Below are 16641 nucleotides of genomic sequence, written 5' to 3'. Positions count from 1 at the left end.
CCATAGCAGGAAGAGAGACAGGCGTGGATGGGGGGAAAGTTCTAGGCAAAACCTATAAAGTGAAGCAGACGGAAAGCAAGAACAACAGTGTGTGTATATATGTGTGAGGGAGGAAGTTCATGTTTAGAATAATACTGAGTTTTTTTAATCTAAAGAAGTTTCTTGTTCAGAATTAGAAGAAAATGACCCTTTACCAGGGCGACGTGACATAGTGTCAGAAGCTAATGCATTGGTTTTGGACCAGCATAAATTAGAGGAAAAGAAAATGCCAAAGTTCAACAGTCCCCTTTCAGCTGGGTAATTCCATATAAAGGTCTGAGTGGTAGGAGTACTTCACCAGATTCTGAACCTCAGTGAAGCTTAACACAGACAGCAGCAAAGTATGGGCTGGCTCATTAATTTATGCAATGGGGTGGGAAACTGAAAATATTTAGAAATCATTTGCCAACTAGTTGCTGACAATGTGGAATGTGTTTGGTGGTCTCATCTTGCTTCGCAATGCATAAGCATCTGTATCACAAAAGCCACCATCACGGTCAGCACTAATCTGCAATATTAGCCGAGAAGCCAAGGAAGGAAAGCACACTGAGACTGAACACTCCTCTTTTTCCTCACTGACCCCATTTCCTCCAGGGCAGTTGGGAGTGCGAGGAGATTTGAGTAGCCTGTGTTGAACCTCCTCTGTTAACCCCAGTCTTCTGGTCTGTTAATCTGGCATTTGTTAGGAGCATTAAATTAAAACACTTTCAAAAATAATTTTTGATTAAACTATTTTTACCTGCCATTGCTATTTTTACCTGCCATTTTAAATGATTCACACAAGAAAAGTTAGCATTCTGAAGGTGCTTTGTGTTGCCAGAACATTTCAACTTAAAATGTTCACTATTCTTTTTATGCCTATGATACTTGTACTTCAGGATTTAAAATGGAGATGGCAGTGTTGTCTGTTCACTATCTTTGTGTTTTCCTGAGATGTAAAGGCAAGTAACATACCAGTTGGCTAAAGTTCAGTATTACCTCTTGGGACTGTCTTTGGCAACTGCTGTTGCTGAATTCATGTGTGCATACAGAAGCTTCAGTACTTGGAGGTATTTGTATATATGTAGTCTGTACTATAAAATATATTGAGTATCATTTAATTTTCTGGCAATAAATGTAAGATTATTAAATTATTACAAGTGTGAAAATAGTTCTTTAAAAGTTAACTCCACTCTGCAACCCTGGTGTGGAAGGAGAATAATTCATTAATTGAAATGGTTTCTGAAAGGATTTGTCAAGAAAGGTTAACTTTCTTTCCTTTATAAAAATCTTTTGAGATCTGTTTGTATTACATTTATAATAATTTAAAATATTTCAAAAAGACTTAGTACTAATTTTATTCCATATAATTTTTCCTTTTGGTAGTTCTAAACACACAGGAAAGCTCTGAGTTTCAAAGTGTTCATAGCCTAGTAACTTAAAGTTTCTATAATAATTTTAGTTGTCTTTTTTAAAAAAAGTTTTCCCTTATGATTAATGTGGGTGATCAGTGAAAAAAACAACTTGAATATCTACTATATTAAATTTTGAGCCAACTATGGGAGACCCAAGCTGAAAATACAGCCTGGCTTAAATAGAGCTGGGGAAAAATTTTGTCCAAAACTTTTTTGGGGCAAAAAATACAGATTTGGGGATGCCAAAATGTTTATTGAATTTGTGGCAATTTCACCAAATTGTTTATTTCAGGGCGGGAGGCAAAATAATAATATTGGAAAAAACTGAACCATTACATTTTGACTGTTTTGAAATGGTTTTTGATTTTTCAATTCTAAATGACTTGGTTTGAAGTTTCCTACCATATTATTTAAAAAATTAACCTTAAAAAGGCTCAAAATAACATTTCATTTTGGGTTGAACAACACATTTTGTTTGACCTGAAATGAAAATTTTTAACTTTTTGGTTTAGTGTAAAAAAATAAAATAATTTCAGAACAGCCTACAAACAAAAGGTGATGTTTGATTGTTTTAATTTTTGAAACTGCCAGCAAACTGAAAAATCAGTTATTCATACAATGCTTTGTCTTAAGTGAAACTTTATAGAACCACAGTAGTACTAATTGTCATTTGAAATGTTGACCTCCCATATTGAAATATATCAGACCACAGTCTTGCAACCTGCTCTGCACCTGCTGACCCCTGCACCTGGAGTCCCATTGACAAGAGGGGGGTCTGAACTAGGGGTCTGCTTGTGTGGAGCCTCCTTTGACTTTTTAAAGCTATCGATTATGACTCCCTCTGAAATTAAAGGCTAACAAATCATATGGTAGAACAACTATATTTGGTTAGTTTTGCAGTTTTTGAAAGTAGAGCTTTTTCTCTACATCATATTTGATGAGCTGTTAAATTGATGCTACATTTGACCAATAATTAATGCAGCTAAGGCAACACTATTTGAATTCTCTAATATGGTAGTGGTAATGACATCTTCATTTCAAGTTGTTCTGGGATATTTTTAATGATTGTTTTTAACCCACGAGAAAATTTATTCTCAGCTGGATTCTTTCATTGTAGGTATTACTCTTTTAACTTTGTGGGTTTATTTATAATTATTATTGAAAGGATATAGTCTAGTGACTTTGAAAGGTATCCATTAAAAGACTTCAATAACAAGTGCATGACTTTGAAAGTCATGTTAGACCATGTGTAACATAACAACATCAAATATTTTAGAAATAGTATGATATGCAGACAGTACACAAGATTAATGTATCATATATAAGTAGTGGTGCGTGCATTTTTAGAGCTATCTATTCCTCTTGAATCTGCCATTGACATAAATGGTAGGTGCAAGAGCGTAACCCTTCATATACATACACAGGCAGGGTTTATACTACTGCCAAAACTGGCCTATTTTATCTTACAAGTGAAGTCTTTGATACTTAGGCATTTGAAGAGCCACAAATACATGAGAAGAGTTGGAAAGGCTTGAGTATGATACATTTATGTTCTGTATATACTATTTGTTTCTTTAATGGCTGTAACTGTATTTACAACTGCAGGTCTGTCTGCAGTTAATGTACCTTAATAAATTTGATTGGTATTTAAGGGGTGACATCATTCAGATTTTTTAGTCCTGGTTCTTTGTAACTTATTCAAGGTCTGTTTTACTTTTTTCCATTCTCTTCTGCTGAAGCAGGAATTTCCTGACAACTGGCTTCAGCCAATTAGGTAACAAGATGTAGCACTACTTTCAAAACATAAATAATGTGAAATATATTCCGATGTGACTGTTTGCTTTTCTTTCAGATTAGATGATACCCTTATGGTAGTCTAGTCTATACAGGTGGAAGTAAGTATATCTGATGTTATCAGCATCATAAGATTTTAACCCTTACTATTACAACTTCTATTACAACTGTAATAACTGACAGTTTTCTTAACTTCAATTTAAGAAAATAAATAGCAATCTTACTGTCATGGCAACATTAGTTCTGCTTTTTAAAAAATCATGTGTTGGTTGCAAAGAAAATATTAATTTTAAAACCAGAAATACTATTTTTTTCTTTTGGTTAGTATAGTTGCAAGAGATGCTTATGGGTAGAATCCATACATTTTTAAACATGGCCTTTAGAAATATTTACATTGTCTTGCTGTTGAAACAGCTGGAAAATGTTCCCCTCCAAATCTAATAAATCAGAACAGAGGTTCCTAAAGTGTAGGGGCCAAAGGACTAACCGGAGAGGTATGGACAAACCTTAGCTTTTCTTTCTTCTTAAAGACAAATAAAAGTCAGTCTCTAGTTGTTATGGATGCAAAGAAAACTTTCAAAATCTGAAGTGATTATAGCCAATACAGTGATGTCTGCCTGAGTTTGCAGAGAACTGGAAACGTGCTCTGGGTTGTGAACTATCCATTCATTTCAATAAGTGCTAACTTGTATGTCAATGATAATACTTTAAATGTCAACATTTTGTTAACAATTTTGCTACTCATCAAAGCATGTAAGAAAGGAGAGGAAATATCGTATTATGAAGATCTACACCAGCATTTCCTAAAGTGTGTCAAGGGTGGGAGAGGAGCACATGGGGGTGGGTTGTCTTAAAGGACTTGCTAGAGGGGAGATGGGAAGATGTGTAAAATAAGATGAAAAGGAGTACTTGTGGCACCTTAGAGACTAACCAATTTATTTGAGCATGAGCTTTCGTGAGCTACAGCTCACTTCATCGGATGCATACCGTGGAAACTGCAGCAGACTTTATATATACACAGAGAATATGAAACAATACCTCCTGCCACCCCACTGTCCTGCTGGTAATAGCTTATCTAAAGTGATCATCAGGTTGAGCCATTTCCAGCACAAATCCAGGTTTTCTCACCCTCCACCCCCCCACACAAATTCACTCTCCTGCTGGTGATAGCCCATCTAAAGGTCTCCCTACCAACACTACAGAAAGAGGGATTCTAGGTGGACTCCTCCTGAAGGTCGAAACAGCAGACTGGACTTCTACATAGAGTGCTTCCGCCGACGTGCACGGGCTGAAATTGTGGAAAAGCAGATTACTTGCCCCATAACCTCAGCCATGCGGAACGCAATGCCATCCACAGCCTCAGAAACAACTCTGACATCATAATCAAAAAGGCTGACAAAGGAGGTGCTGTTGTCATCATGAATAGGTCGGAATATGAACAAGAGGCTGCTCGGCAGCTCTCCAACACGAGTTTCTACAAGCCATTACCCTATGATCCCACTGAGAGTTACCAAAAGCAACTACAGCATTTGCTCAAGAAACTTCCTGAAAAAGCACAAGATCAAATCCGCACAGACACACCCCTGGAACCCCGACCTGGGATATTCTATCTACTACCCAAGATCCATAAACCTGGAAATCCTGGGCGCCCCATCATCTCAGGCATTGGCACCCTGACAGCAGGATTGTCTGGCTATGTAGACTCCCTCCTCAGGCCCTACGCTACCAGCACTCCCAGCTACCTTCGAGACACCACTGACTTCCTGAGGAAACTTCAATCCATCGGTGATCTTCCTGAAAACACCATCCTGGCCACTATGGATGTGGAAGCCCTCTACACCAACATTCCACACAAAGATGGACTACAAGCCGTCAAGAACACTATCCCCGATAATGTCACGGGAGTGAATTGGAATTCATTTGCAAATTGGATACTATTAATTTAGGCTTAAATAGAGACTGGGAGTGGCTAAGTCATTATGCAAGGTAGCCTATTTCCTCTTGTTTTTTCCTACCCCCCCCCCCCCAGATGTTCTGGTTTAACTTGGATTTAAACTTGGAGAGTGGTCAGTTTGGATGAGCTATTACCAGCAGGAGAGTGAGTTTGTGTGTGTATGGGGGTGGGGGGGATGTGAGAAAACCTGGATTTGTGCAGGAAATGGCCCACCTTGATTATCATGCACATTGTGTAAAGAGTTGTCACTTTGGATGTGCTATCACCAGCAGGAGAGTGAATTTGTGTGGGGGGGTGGAGGGTGAGAAAACCTGGATTTGTGCTGGAAATGGCCCAACCTGATGATCACTTTAGATAAGCTATTACCAGCAGGACAGTGGGGTGGGAGGAGGTATTGTTTCATATTCTCTGTGTATATATAAAGTCTGCTGCAGTTTCCACGGTATGCATCCGATGAAGTGAGCTGTAGCTCACGAAAGCTCATGCTCAAATAAATTGGTTAGTCTCTAAGGTGCCACAAGTACTCCTTTTCTTTTTGCGAATACAGACTAACACGGCTGTTACTCTGAAGCTTATCTAAAGTGATCATCAAGTTGGGCCATTTCCAGCACAAATCCAGGTTTTCTCACCCTCCACCCCCCCACACACAAATTCACTCTCCTGCTGGTGATAGCACATCCAAAGTGACAACTCTCTACACAATGTGCATGATAATCAAGTTGGGCCATTTCCTGCACAAATCCAGGTTCTCTCACCCCCTTACCCCCCCTCCCAAAAACCACACACACAAACTCACTATCCTGCTGGTAATAGCCCATCCAAAGTGACCACTCTCCCTACAATGTGCATGATAATCAAGGTGGGCCATTTCCAGCACAAATCCAGGTTTTCTCACACCCCCCCCCCACACCCATACACACACAAACTCACTCTCCTGCTGGTAATAGCTCATCCAAAGTGACCACTCTCCCTACAATGTGCATGATAATCAAGGTGGGCCATTTCCTGCACAAATCCAGGTTTTCTCACCCCCCCACCCCCATACACACACAAACTCACTCTCCTGCTGGTAATAGCTCATCCAAACTGACCACTCTCCAAATTTAAATCCAAGTTAAACCAGAACATCTGGGGGGGTGGGGGTAGGAAAAAACAAGAGGAAATAGGCTACCTTGCATAATGACTTAGCCACTCCCAGTCTCTATTTAAGCCTAAATTAATAGTATCCAATTTGCAAATGAATTCCAATTCAGCAGTTTCTCGCTGGAGTCTGGATTTGAAGTTTTTTTGTTTTAAGATAGCGACCTTCATGTCTGTGATTGCGTGACCAGAGAGATTGAAGTGTTCTCCGACTGGTTTATGAATGTTATAATTCTTGACATCTGATTTGTGTCCATTTATTCTTTTACGTAGAGACTGTCCAGTTTGACCAATGTACATGGCAGAGGGGCATTGCTGGCACATAATGGCATATATCACATTGGTGGATGTGTAGGTGAACAAGCCTCTGATAGTGTGGCTGATGTTATTAGGCCCTGTGATGGTGTCCCCTGAATAGATATGTGGGCACAATTGGCAACGGGCTTTGTTGCAAGGATAAGTTCCTGGGTTAGTGGTTCTGTTGTGTGGTATGTGGTTGTTGGTGAGTATTTGCTTCAGGTTGTGGGGCTGTCTGTAGGCAAGGACTGGCTTGTCTCCCAAGATTTGTGAGAGTGTTGGGTCATCCTTTAGGATAGGTTGTAGATCCTTAATAATGCGTTGGAGGGGTTTTAGTTGGGGGCTGAAGGTGGTATAGACCCCGCGGTAACTCAACCTAAGGTACGTTATTCATGTAGCTGGAGTTGCGTAGGGTAGGTCGACTTACTGCGGTAGTGTACGCATAGCCTGACTCTACAGATATTTTAGGCTTTTGAGTGACATAGAGTGACATTCTTGTTTGAACGGTTTTGTGTTATAAACAAAGATGCAACATTTTCATATAATATTAGTAAACTACTGAGTTATTAGCAGATCAAGGAAAGGTGTGGGATTAGCACACATAATGTGGTATGCGTAACCTTGGTTGTTTAAAGTTCTTTTCCTTTTAAAATACTGTGCCTGTTTAGATCACTAATGTATTTTAATTGTTTCCATCTTTCAAAATATGTCTAGCGGGTTCAGTTTTTAGTTGTTGTTAGACAAATAAACCAGTATTAGATGCAGTGCTTTCTTCCTTTCAAACATAGTTTCAAATTATTGCTTAATGTGGTTTGAAGATTTTGCCAGAATATTCCCCCAGATCCTACTTTTGTATGAGGGTGGTTGATTACATCTATTTTTTTTTTTCAGTTTACAAATGCCAATATATTCAGAAGAATGCAAACCCTGGGACCATTTGTCATCACACTTTGATTGTAGTTCATTTAATTATTGTATGTAGGAGGAAAAGCAAACAATTAGATGTCTGAGGGGGGATACAGTGGAGTGTCAGGGCATGCTAAGCATTATTATTGCATCACATAGTTGTACAACCTTTGATTTTTTTCCCCACTGCCTTTAACACTTACCTGCCTGGATTTGGAAGATACACATCTGCAAAAAGACTTTGTTTAAAATATGTTAAAACATAAATATGGAGTACTCCTGAAACAAAATTAAATTAACAATAGTTCTGGGCTTTTGGGTGTGTGTGGCGGGGAGAATTAAAGCCCTCCCATGGGGGATGGGATGATAGTAATTGCATCCTCCTTAAATAATAAGAAAAGTCAGAGGAAAATTAGGGTCCAAAATAAAGAACTCCAAACCCTCTCCCAGCAATATTTAGACAAGACAATTGAAACTCCAATTTAGAATCATTTATGGTGTCTTTCACTTTATTTTGCTTTCTAGGGTAGGCTCTAGAACAGTGATACTCAGACTGAGGCTCGCGAGAGCCGCAGGTGGCTCTTTAGTGTGTCTCCTGCAGCTCTTTGCCTCACGTGATATTAAAACACTGTGTGATTTCATTATTAACCAATCAAGATTCTTTTACTATGTTATTAACCAATTATAGTTGATAAAATAATACTTGGCCAGTCATTTTGCCATGAGAATAATATATATAGTAAATGAAACAATGAATTCACACTACTGTGGCTCTTTGGGGTAATGCTGATCTCTAATTTGGCTCCTGAACCACTGAGATCTGAGTATCACTGCTCTAGAACATGACAATTCTATCTAGGTAGGGCAACATACCTCCATGTCTGATACTGGAGGAAGAGAAGACATGGAGGGTTAAGTGAAAAGAGAAGGGCTAGTGTAAAGTGGTGAGGTGGCCTCTACTCCTCATCCACAAAGGAAAGCTGTACAACACCTTCAAAAGACAAGCCTGGGAGCTTAAATTCATAATTTTCCTAGACACTAAAAATCATGGACTGAATAGACACACTGGATTTTCCCCGACTTTTGACTGCAGAGATACTAACTGCCCACTTCACCTTGAATAGTTTCTTGCAAAATGTGTTAATTTCAGATGCTAAACCAACTGTTCCACCTTGTATTTAGCTGTGCCACTCTGAGTACATTTCCCAGACCTGAAGAAGTCTGTGTAAGCTCAAAAGCTGGTATCTCTCACCAACAGAAGCTGGTCCAATAAAACATATTACCTCCCCGACTTTGCTTCCAGTGGGCATTTTCAACTAATTCTTAATTCATAGTTAAGGCTAGAGTTTGGTGGTGGCCTCTTCTGCAAAAATCCAGTTCAGTAGGTAGCTGGGACCATTACCAAAGGTTCTGTCCTTGTCCCCTGTAGCTCTGCCAAAGCTCCTTTGCTTTGACATAGCACTGTTCCATGTCCTGGACATATCCCTTCTTCACTTGCTCTGCAATCCACTTGTAGATCTTGATGTTCTGATGACTGTTGTTCAGATGGGACTGGACAAGCTCCTTTCCTAAGAGGAAAAGGAAGTTAAGGACCTCCTGATGGGATCACACAGAAGCACAGGGCATGGCTGCTATAATGTGTATGCTACTCCGGGTTTGGGATCTTGTCACAAACTAGAATTGCAAATGTGTACATTTGTCTGTATGCCAGCAATTAAATGGGGAGGTGACATCTGCTCAGGATAACCCTGGAGCAGTAGAGGGCATGCAGGCCAATCCAGAAGTGAAGCAATGTACTCTAGGATAATAGTGAGAAGGGCTGCCAGAAGCAGCATAGTTAGTCCGAAATAGAGATGTGTCTACTAGAACCTCATACTGTATAATTATTCTGGAATATTTATGTCACTTCCAAAGCAAATTAAAGTGGGATAAGATAAATTGAAAAAAGAACTTGTGTGTGTAGAGGTGAATACCATCTGGTCCTCGTGACTTATTACTGTTTATCAGTTTGTTCCAAAACCTCCTCTAATGACACCTCAATTTGTGACAGTTCCTCAGATTTGTCACCTAAAAAGAATGGCTCAGGTTGGGGAATCTCCCTCGCATCCTGAGCCACAAAGAAGTCAAAGAATACAAATAATTCATTTAGTTTCTCCACAATGGCTTTATCGTCCTTGAGTGCTCCTTTAGCATCTCAATCATCCAGAGGCCCCACTGGTTGTTTAGCAGGCTTCTTGCTTCTGATGTACTTTAAAAAATGTTTTGCTATTACTTTTTGAGTCTTTGGCTAGCTGTTCTTCAAATTCTTTTTTGGCCTTCCTAATTATATTTTTACATTTCATTTGCCAGAGTTTATGCTCCTTTCTATTTTCCTCAGTAGGATTTAACTTCCACTTTTTAAAGGATGCCTTTTTGTCTCTCACTGCTTCTTTTACTTTGTTGTTTAGCCAGAGTGGCATTGGCCTATCTACATTGTGATGGGGTTCCATTAAAATTTAAAAATATGCACTATAATAAAAATTATAGTTTTAAAAGTTAAAATACGAAATTCATTTCAGGTAGGCATCTTGGAAGGAGGAGGGTTTTCAGAAGACACTTTTATGACTATAGTGATAGTGTCTATCAGCATGTCCAGGCACTTAAAATGACTTTAGGGGGAGGGATAGCTCAGTGGTTTGAGCACTGGCCTGCTAAACCCAGGGTTGTGAGTTCAATCCTTGAGGGGGCCATTTAGGGATCTGGGGCAAAAATTGGGGATTGGTCCTGCTTTGAGCAGGGGGTTGGACTAGATGACCTCCTGAGGTCCTTTCCAACCCTGATATTCTATGAATCTGTGTGGAAAGTTTACCTAGAATGACTATTAGATTTCTCCCGGTTAATAGTCAAGATTTCTTAAAATAGTTTTTGACGCTTGTGTGTTTGGTGGGAGGTCAGGGGAGGTAGGAGAAAAAGTGGTTTTCTCTTCTCCAGACATGTTAGATGTTTTACTGGATGGTGATGGATATTTTTCAGGTGTACAGTAGCTATTTAGAACTTACTGCTTTGGATACATGTGTCACAGATCTGGACAGGTACTCCTTTCTAGCCAGTCACTGGACTGCTCTGAAAGGAATCCAAGCTTCTGTGTTCCCTGGATTCCTAGGTATGTTAAGCTTATGGAGCATCAGCAGACTGCAGGCTCTCTTTCTTCCCTTGGCTTCTCTGGCATATTTCTTACCCACTTACTCTGTCTGCGACCCTATCATGGAAACATAGTCCTGCAGCCCATGTACCTTAGGCTCCTAGGACCGGTGCTGAACCCAAAGACACCCCCATTGCTTAAATGCATCCTGTCCCAGAACTCTACCCCAAAGGTATGGAGCGTGTGGTTACAATTTAACTTTCTCCAGACACATGCAGTGGATGAGAAGTATTTAACACAGAGAGAGAAAGGTACTTTGCACAGAGTCCAACATCTTAATGCTCTTTTACTTAATCATATAAAGCACAAGAGTACAGATGATACAAAACAATAAACTTCTAACACCATTGTAGCTCACTAGCTCACCCTTTCCTTGTGAGACCATCTGGGTCCACGCATGAAGGCAGGCTCCCCATGCTGGGTGGTTTCTCCTTCATGTATTGGCAAAATTGGCCCTGGAGCAGAACAGTTTCTGTTCTTTGAAAACCTTTTAGCCCCTTCTGTCAGGTGATATCCTTGCCATCCACCTGTATGAGCACAAACCTCTGCCAGGTGACTTTGTTGCCAAGGCGACCTCTCCCCTGCTAAACCTGTTCCCCTGGTTGGGAGCCAGTCTGTTATCTAGAGCAGTTACATTTCAATAGTCAAAGCATTTTAAGTCAATGACTCTTTTGTTATTCTTTTGCCGCCAGCCTTTGTATCTCAACCCAACGTGGAGGAAAAAAGACCATAAAGAAAGCAAAAGGCTGCACATTTAGAATGGAGTTTGAAGCTTGGTAATAATAAACAGAGTTAATAATCTTACACAGAATTCATACCTTGTACAGACATTCCCAAATAGTCATAACATTTAAGTCAGTGCAGAGAAGTTCTGGCTTGATCCAACTGAAAGGCTCCACCATGTTGACTGCTGGTCAACAGAAACTCTGAGAACTTCCTGTGCTTGCCAGCCATGCAGGCCATTGTCCTATTCTAAAAGGTAAGCCCCTCACCTCTAGCACCCACAGAATGCCAGAGAAGACATTTTATGGTCATGCTTTTTCCAGGCCAATCACCTCTGCTGAAAAGCCTTTCTCTTACTATACCAATCTCAATCCATCTGTCTTGTATGTTTGAGATTCTGGACACAAAATCTTGCTGGCCTCACTCGCACAATTCCCCTTAGCTTCAGTGGGAGTCTTGTGAGAGGAAGGTGAGCAAGATTTAACCTGGTGTCTTGCAGGGTACGGTCTGGATCTAATGTAAGCCCTGATCCTGCAGTCAAATTACATGGGCATATGCTTATATCCAGAGCAGTTCCACTGAAGTGAATGACGCTGCTTATGGATGCAAGAGTCTGACTGCACAAATCTGATTGCAGGATTGGGGGCTTAAATTGTAAGCCTCTCGGAGCAGGGGTTGTGTCCTCTTTTACATACCTGGCAAGCTTTAGGCACTAAGCAAATAGTTACTAAAATGGGAATTGTAAACTTGGGAATAATGTTTATTGAGACTCTGACATATTCAGGCCTGATCCAGCACTCATTAAAGCAAATGGGGAGACTTCCATTCGCTTCAGTGGAGGTTAGATCAGCTCTTCAGTGCATAAGTGGTGTTTTCCTTGGTTCAAGGAACATCTGTCAGCTGGGATGGAATTGTAAACATGCCTTGGCCTGAACCCATCTTCCCTGCACTTATCCCGAGTGATGGGTATTCTGTTTTGTTTTTTTTAAAAGACAAATAAAAGCAATCTCTGTCCAGAAGCTGACCCAGAACATGCCTCTCCAGTCATGGCTTTTCAGAGGTATTATGCTTGCTCAGGCTGTGTAACCCCAAGTGAGGAAATGGCCTTCCCTGGGAATCATGACTTTCATAGCATGGGAGGTATTTTATAAGCTGTCATTTTCCATCTCTGCCCCCTGCTTTTGAGAACTGCACAGCTCCTGACCAAGGAGTAGGAATACTTTAGCAGTTTTTTGGCTTTCCCCTAGAGCTTCGGTTAGCTATAAAGCTTGCATCTGTTGTCTTCTGAGGCTTGTGCAGCCTGGAAGGCATGGATATTTAGTTCTGGATCAGGTCATTAATTTGAGGGATAGAACAATTTTGAGCATTACTTTTAAACTTTGAAGAAACTTATGTCTAGTTTGTCTTTTGTTGTTATGGTAGTGAGAAGCTCTGGACTCAGCCAGGCCAAAGAAAAGATGGGGTAAAAACCTACATAAAGATCTATTTCATGTTGCCTTTAAAGTTCCCTACATGGAAAGAATATGTATAAATTTGCACAGATTTTGGTCCATGTCCTTCAGCAGCTCAGAAGAACTGCCAAGAGATAAATGTAAACTTAAACTTGAGGGAGCAAGGAATACTTCTGCACAGTTGCATCAAATATACTCGGCTCTCTCCCCAAGACTTTAATATTTAAAATTAAAGAAGTTTCCTTCTTTTGTGCATGCATGGTTTTTTTTTTTTTGCTGTCTACCATTCACACATATCTCCTTTGAAACTTTGCATCTATTTCTCTAACAGTTTTTTTCTTCTCCCTACTAGGCAAACATTTTGTTTTGCTGCTGTTCTAATGCTGCCATAGCCAAAGTGACTGCCTTTCATGACTTCTGTTTCTTAACTATTATTGTTACATTTTTTGGCAGTCTTAAAAAAATTTCTGGAAATTTAATTGTGATCGCAGACTGCCTTGCACTCCAGAAATTGCTGCTTCTTTGCTTGAGGACATACTAAAGTGTTTGAAAACTAGGAAGAGCTCAAACGAGATACACATTGATTCTGTTGCTGATCTCAGTTACACTTGTTTCAGTGTAATTTCCTTTGTGTTACTGAAGATTATTCCTGTGTAAGTGAGATCAGAATCAGACCATGATGTTTTGGTATGATTACAGCAAAGTAACAGCATTTGATTACTGTTTTGCATATTAATATGAGTGAATGATTTAAAATATCTTTTTTCTGTTTCTGCATATAATGTCATTTTGTTAGTGATGGGCAAAATCTAAACCCCATAGATCCAAATATCCTCAAACTTTCAGGAAGTTCACATCTAAACTTTCTGTCTGAGAGGGAGCTATCAACTAACTGTAGATTTGGCAAAATGCAGGTGTTTTTTTTATAATTTTGATGGATAATATTGATTTTCATTTTTAAATTTTATCAATTTAAATTTTCACAGTTGTGGGAAATTGGGGGTGGGGAGACAGTAATTACTGAATGACAGCAGACATTCAGGTTTCAGAATAGCAGCCGTGTTAGTCTGTATTCACAAAAAGGAAAGGAGTACTTTTCATTGGATGCTGTAGCTCACGAAAGCTTATGCTCAAATAAATTTGTTAGTTTCTAAGCTCTGGTCTACACTAGGACTTTAGGTCGAATTTAGCAGCGTTAAATCGATGTAAACCTGCACCCGTCCACACGATGAAGCCCTTTATTTCGACTTAAAGGGCTCTTAAAATCGATTTCCTTACTCCACCCCTGACAAGTGGATTAGCGCTTAAATCGGCCTTGCCGGCTTGAATTTGGGGTACTGTGGACACAATTTGACGGTATTGGCCTCCGGGAGCTATCCCAGAGTGCTCCATTGTGACCGCTCCGGACAGCACTCTCAACTCAGATGCACTGGCCAGGTAGACAGGAAAAGAACGCGAACTTTTTGAATCTTATTTCCTGTTTGGCCAGCGTGGCAAGCTGCAGGTGACCATGCAGAGCTCATCAGCAGAGGTGACCATGATGGAGTCCCAGAATCGCAAAAGAGCTCCAGCATGGACCGAACGGGAGGTACGGGATCTGATCGCTGTATGGGGAGAGGAATCCGTGCTATCAGAACTCCATTCCAGTTTTCGAAATGCCAAAACCTTTGTCAAAATCTCCCAGGGCATGAAGGACAGAGGCCATAACAGGGACCCGAAGCAGTGCCGCGTGAAACTTAAGGAGCTGAGGCAAGCCTACCAGAAAACCAGAGAGGTGAATGGCCGCTCCGGGTCAGAGCCCCAAACATGCCGCTTCTATGATGAGCTGCATGCCATTTTAGGGGGTTCAGCCACCACTACCCCAGCCGTGTTGTTTGACTCCTTCAATGGAGATGGAGGCAACACGGAAGCAGGTTTTGGGGACGAAGAAGAAGATGATGATGATGAGGTTGTAGATAGCTCACAGCAAGCAAGCGGAGAAACCGGTTTTCCCAACAGCCAGGAACTGTTTCTCACCCTGGACCTGGAGCCAGTACCCCCTGAACCCACCCAAGGCTGCTTCCTGGACCCGGCAGGCAGAGAAGGGACCTCCGGTGAGTGTACTATAAAATACTATAAAATATGTAAAATATATAAAATATGTAAAATACTATACATGGTTTAAAAGCAAGCATGTGAAAGGATTACTTTGCCCTGGCATTCGCGGCTCTCCTGGATGTACTCCCAAAGCCTTTGCAAAAGGTTTCTGGGGAGGGCAGCCTTATTGCGTCCTTCATGGTAGGACACTTTACCACTCCAGGCCAGTAACACTTACTTGGGAATCATTGTACAACAAAGCATTGCAGTGTATGTTTGCTGGTGTTCAAACAACATCCGTTCTTTATCTCTCTGTGTTATCCTCAGGAGAGAGAGATATAATTCATGATCACCTGGTTGAAATAGAGTGCTTTTCTTCAGGGGACACTCAGAGGAGCCCGTTCCTGCTGGGCTGTTTGCCTGTGCTAAACAGAAATGTTCCCCGCTGTTAGCCACGGGGAGGGGGGAGGGTTGAGGGGGTAGCCACGCGGTGGGGGAAGGCAAAATGCGACCTTGTAACGAAAGCACATGTGCTATGTATGTAATGTTAACAGCAAGGTTTACCCTGAAAGAGTGTAGCCACTGTTTTATAAAATGTGTCTTTTTAAATACCTCTGTCCCTTTTTTTTTCTCCACCAGCTGCATGTGTTTCAATGATCACAGGATCTTCTCCTTCCCAGAGGCTAGTGAAGATTAGAAAGAAAAAAAAACTCACTCGAGATGAAATGTTCTCCGAGCTCATGCTGTCCTCCCACACTGAGAGATCACAGATGAATGTATGGAGGCAAATAATGTCAGAGTGCAGGAAAGCACAAAATGACCGGGAGGAGAGGTGGCGGGCTGAAGAGAGTAAGTGGCAGGCTGAAGACAGGGCTGAAGCTCAAATGTGGCGGCAGCGTGATGAGAGGAGGCAGGATTCAATGCTGAGGCTGCTGGCGGACCAAACCAGTATGCTCCAGTGTATGGTTGAGCTGCAGCAAAGGCAGCTGGAGGACAGACTGCCACTACAGCCCCTGTGTAACCAACCGCCCTCCTCCCCAAGTTCCATAGCCTCTACACCCAGACGCCCAAGAATGTGGTGGGGGGGCCACCGGCCAACCAGCCACTCCACTACAGAGGATTGCCCCAAAAAAAGAAGGCTGGCATTCAATAAATTTTAAAGTTGTAAACTTTTAAAGTGCTGTGTGGCATTTTCCTTCCCTCCTCCACCACCCCTCCTGGGCTACCTTGGTAGTCATCCCCCTATTTGTGTGATGAATGAATAAAGAATGCATGAATGTGAAGCAACAATGACTTTATTGCCTCTGAAAGCTGTGATCAAAGGGAGGAGAGGAGGGTGGTTAGCTTACAGGGAAGTAGAGTGAACCAAGGGGCAGGGGGGTTTCATCAAGGAGAAACAAACAGAACTTTCACACCGTAGCCTGTCCAGTCATGAAACTGGTTTTCAAAGCTTCTCTGATGCGTACCGCGCCCTCCTGTGCTCTTCTAACCGCCCTGGTGTCTGTCTGCGCGTAACCAGCAGCCAGGCGATTTGCCTCAACCTCCCACCCCGCCATAAATGTCTCCCCCTTACTCTCACAGATATTGTGGAGCACACAGCAAGCAGTAATAACAGTGGGAATATTGGTTTCGCTGAGGTCTAAGCGAGTCAGTAAACTGCGCCAGCGCGCCTTTAAACGTCCAAAT

General features: G+C 41.3%; 2 protein-coding genes across 9 annotated transcripts in view; both read left to right on the top strand.

Moving 5' to 3' along the window:
- Positions 1–16641, top strand: part of SLC25A21 (solute carrier family 25 member 21) — a 397333-nt gene that overhangs the window by 34308 nt on the left and 346384 nt on the right. The window contains exon 1 of one of the 8 annotated variants that reach the window (XM_075129764.1): positions 11635–11684. The exons of the other annotated variants lie outside the window; for them this stretch is intronic. The gene's annotated coding sequence lies outside the window, so the exon portion shown is untranslated. Of the gene's footprint in view, positions 1–11634; positions 11685–16641 lie in introns of those variants that run through there. 8 annotated transcript variants of the gene reach the window in all.
- On the top strand, positions 14136–16190 carry LOC125638877 (uncharacterized). Its single transcript, XM_048855136.2, has 2 exons — positions 14136–14972; positions 15595–16190. Exons 1-2 carry the CDS (start codon positions 14390–14392, stop codon positions 16113–16115), a joined length of 1104 nt encoding a protein of 367 aa, XP_048711093.1. The 5' UTR covers positions 14136–14389; the 3' UTR covers positions 16116–16190.

This window comes from Caretta caretta, chromosome 6, assembly GCF_965140235.1.
Source record: "Caretta caretta isolate rCarCar2 chromosome 6, rCarCar1.hap1, whole genome shotgun sequence".
In the NCBI taxonomy this organism is placed as follows: Eukaryota; Metazoa; Chordata; order Testudines; family Cheloniidae; genus Caretta; species Caretta caretta.
Note: the sequence above shows the minus strand (reverse complement) of the source record. Positions and strands in the feature narration are given on the sequence as shown.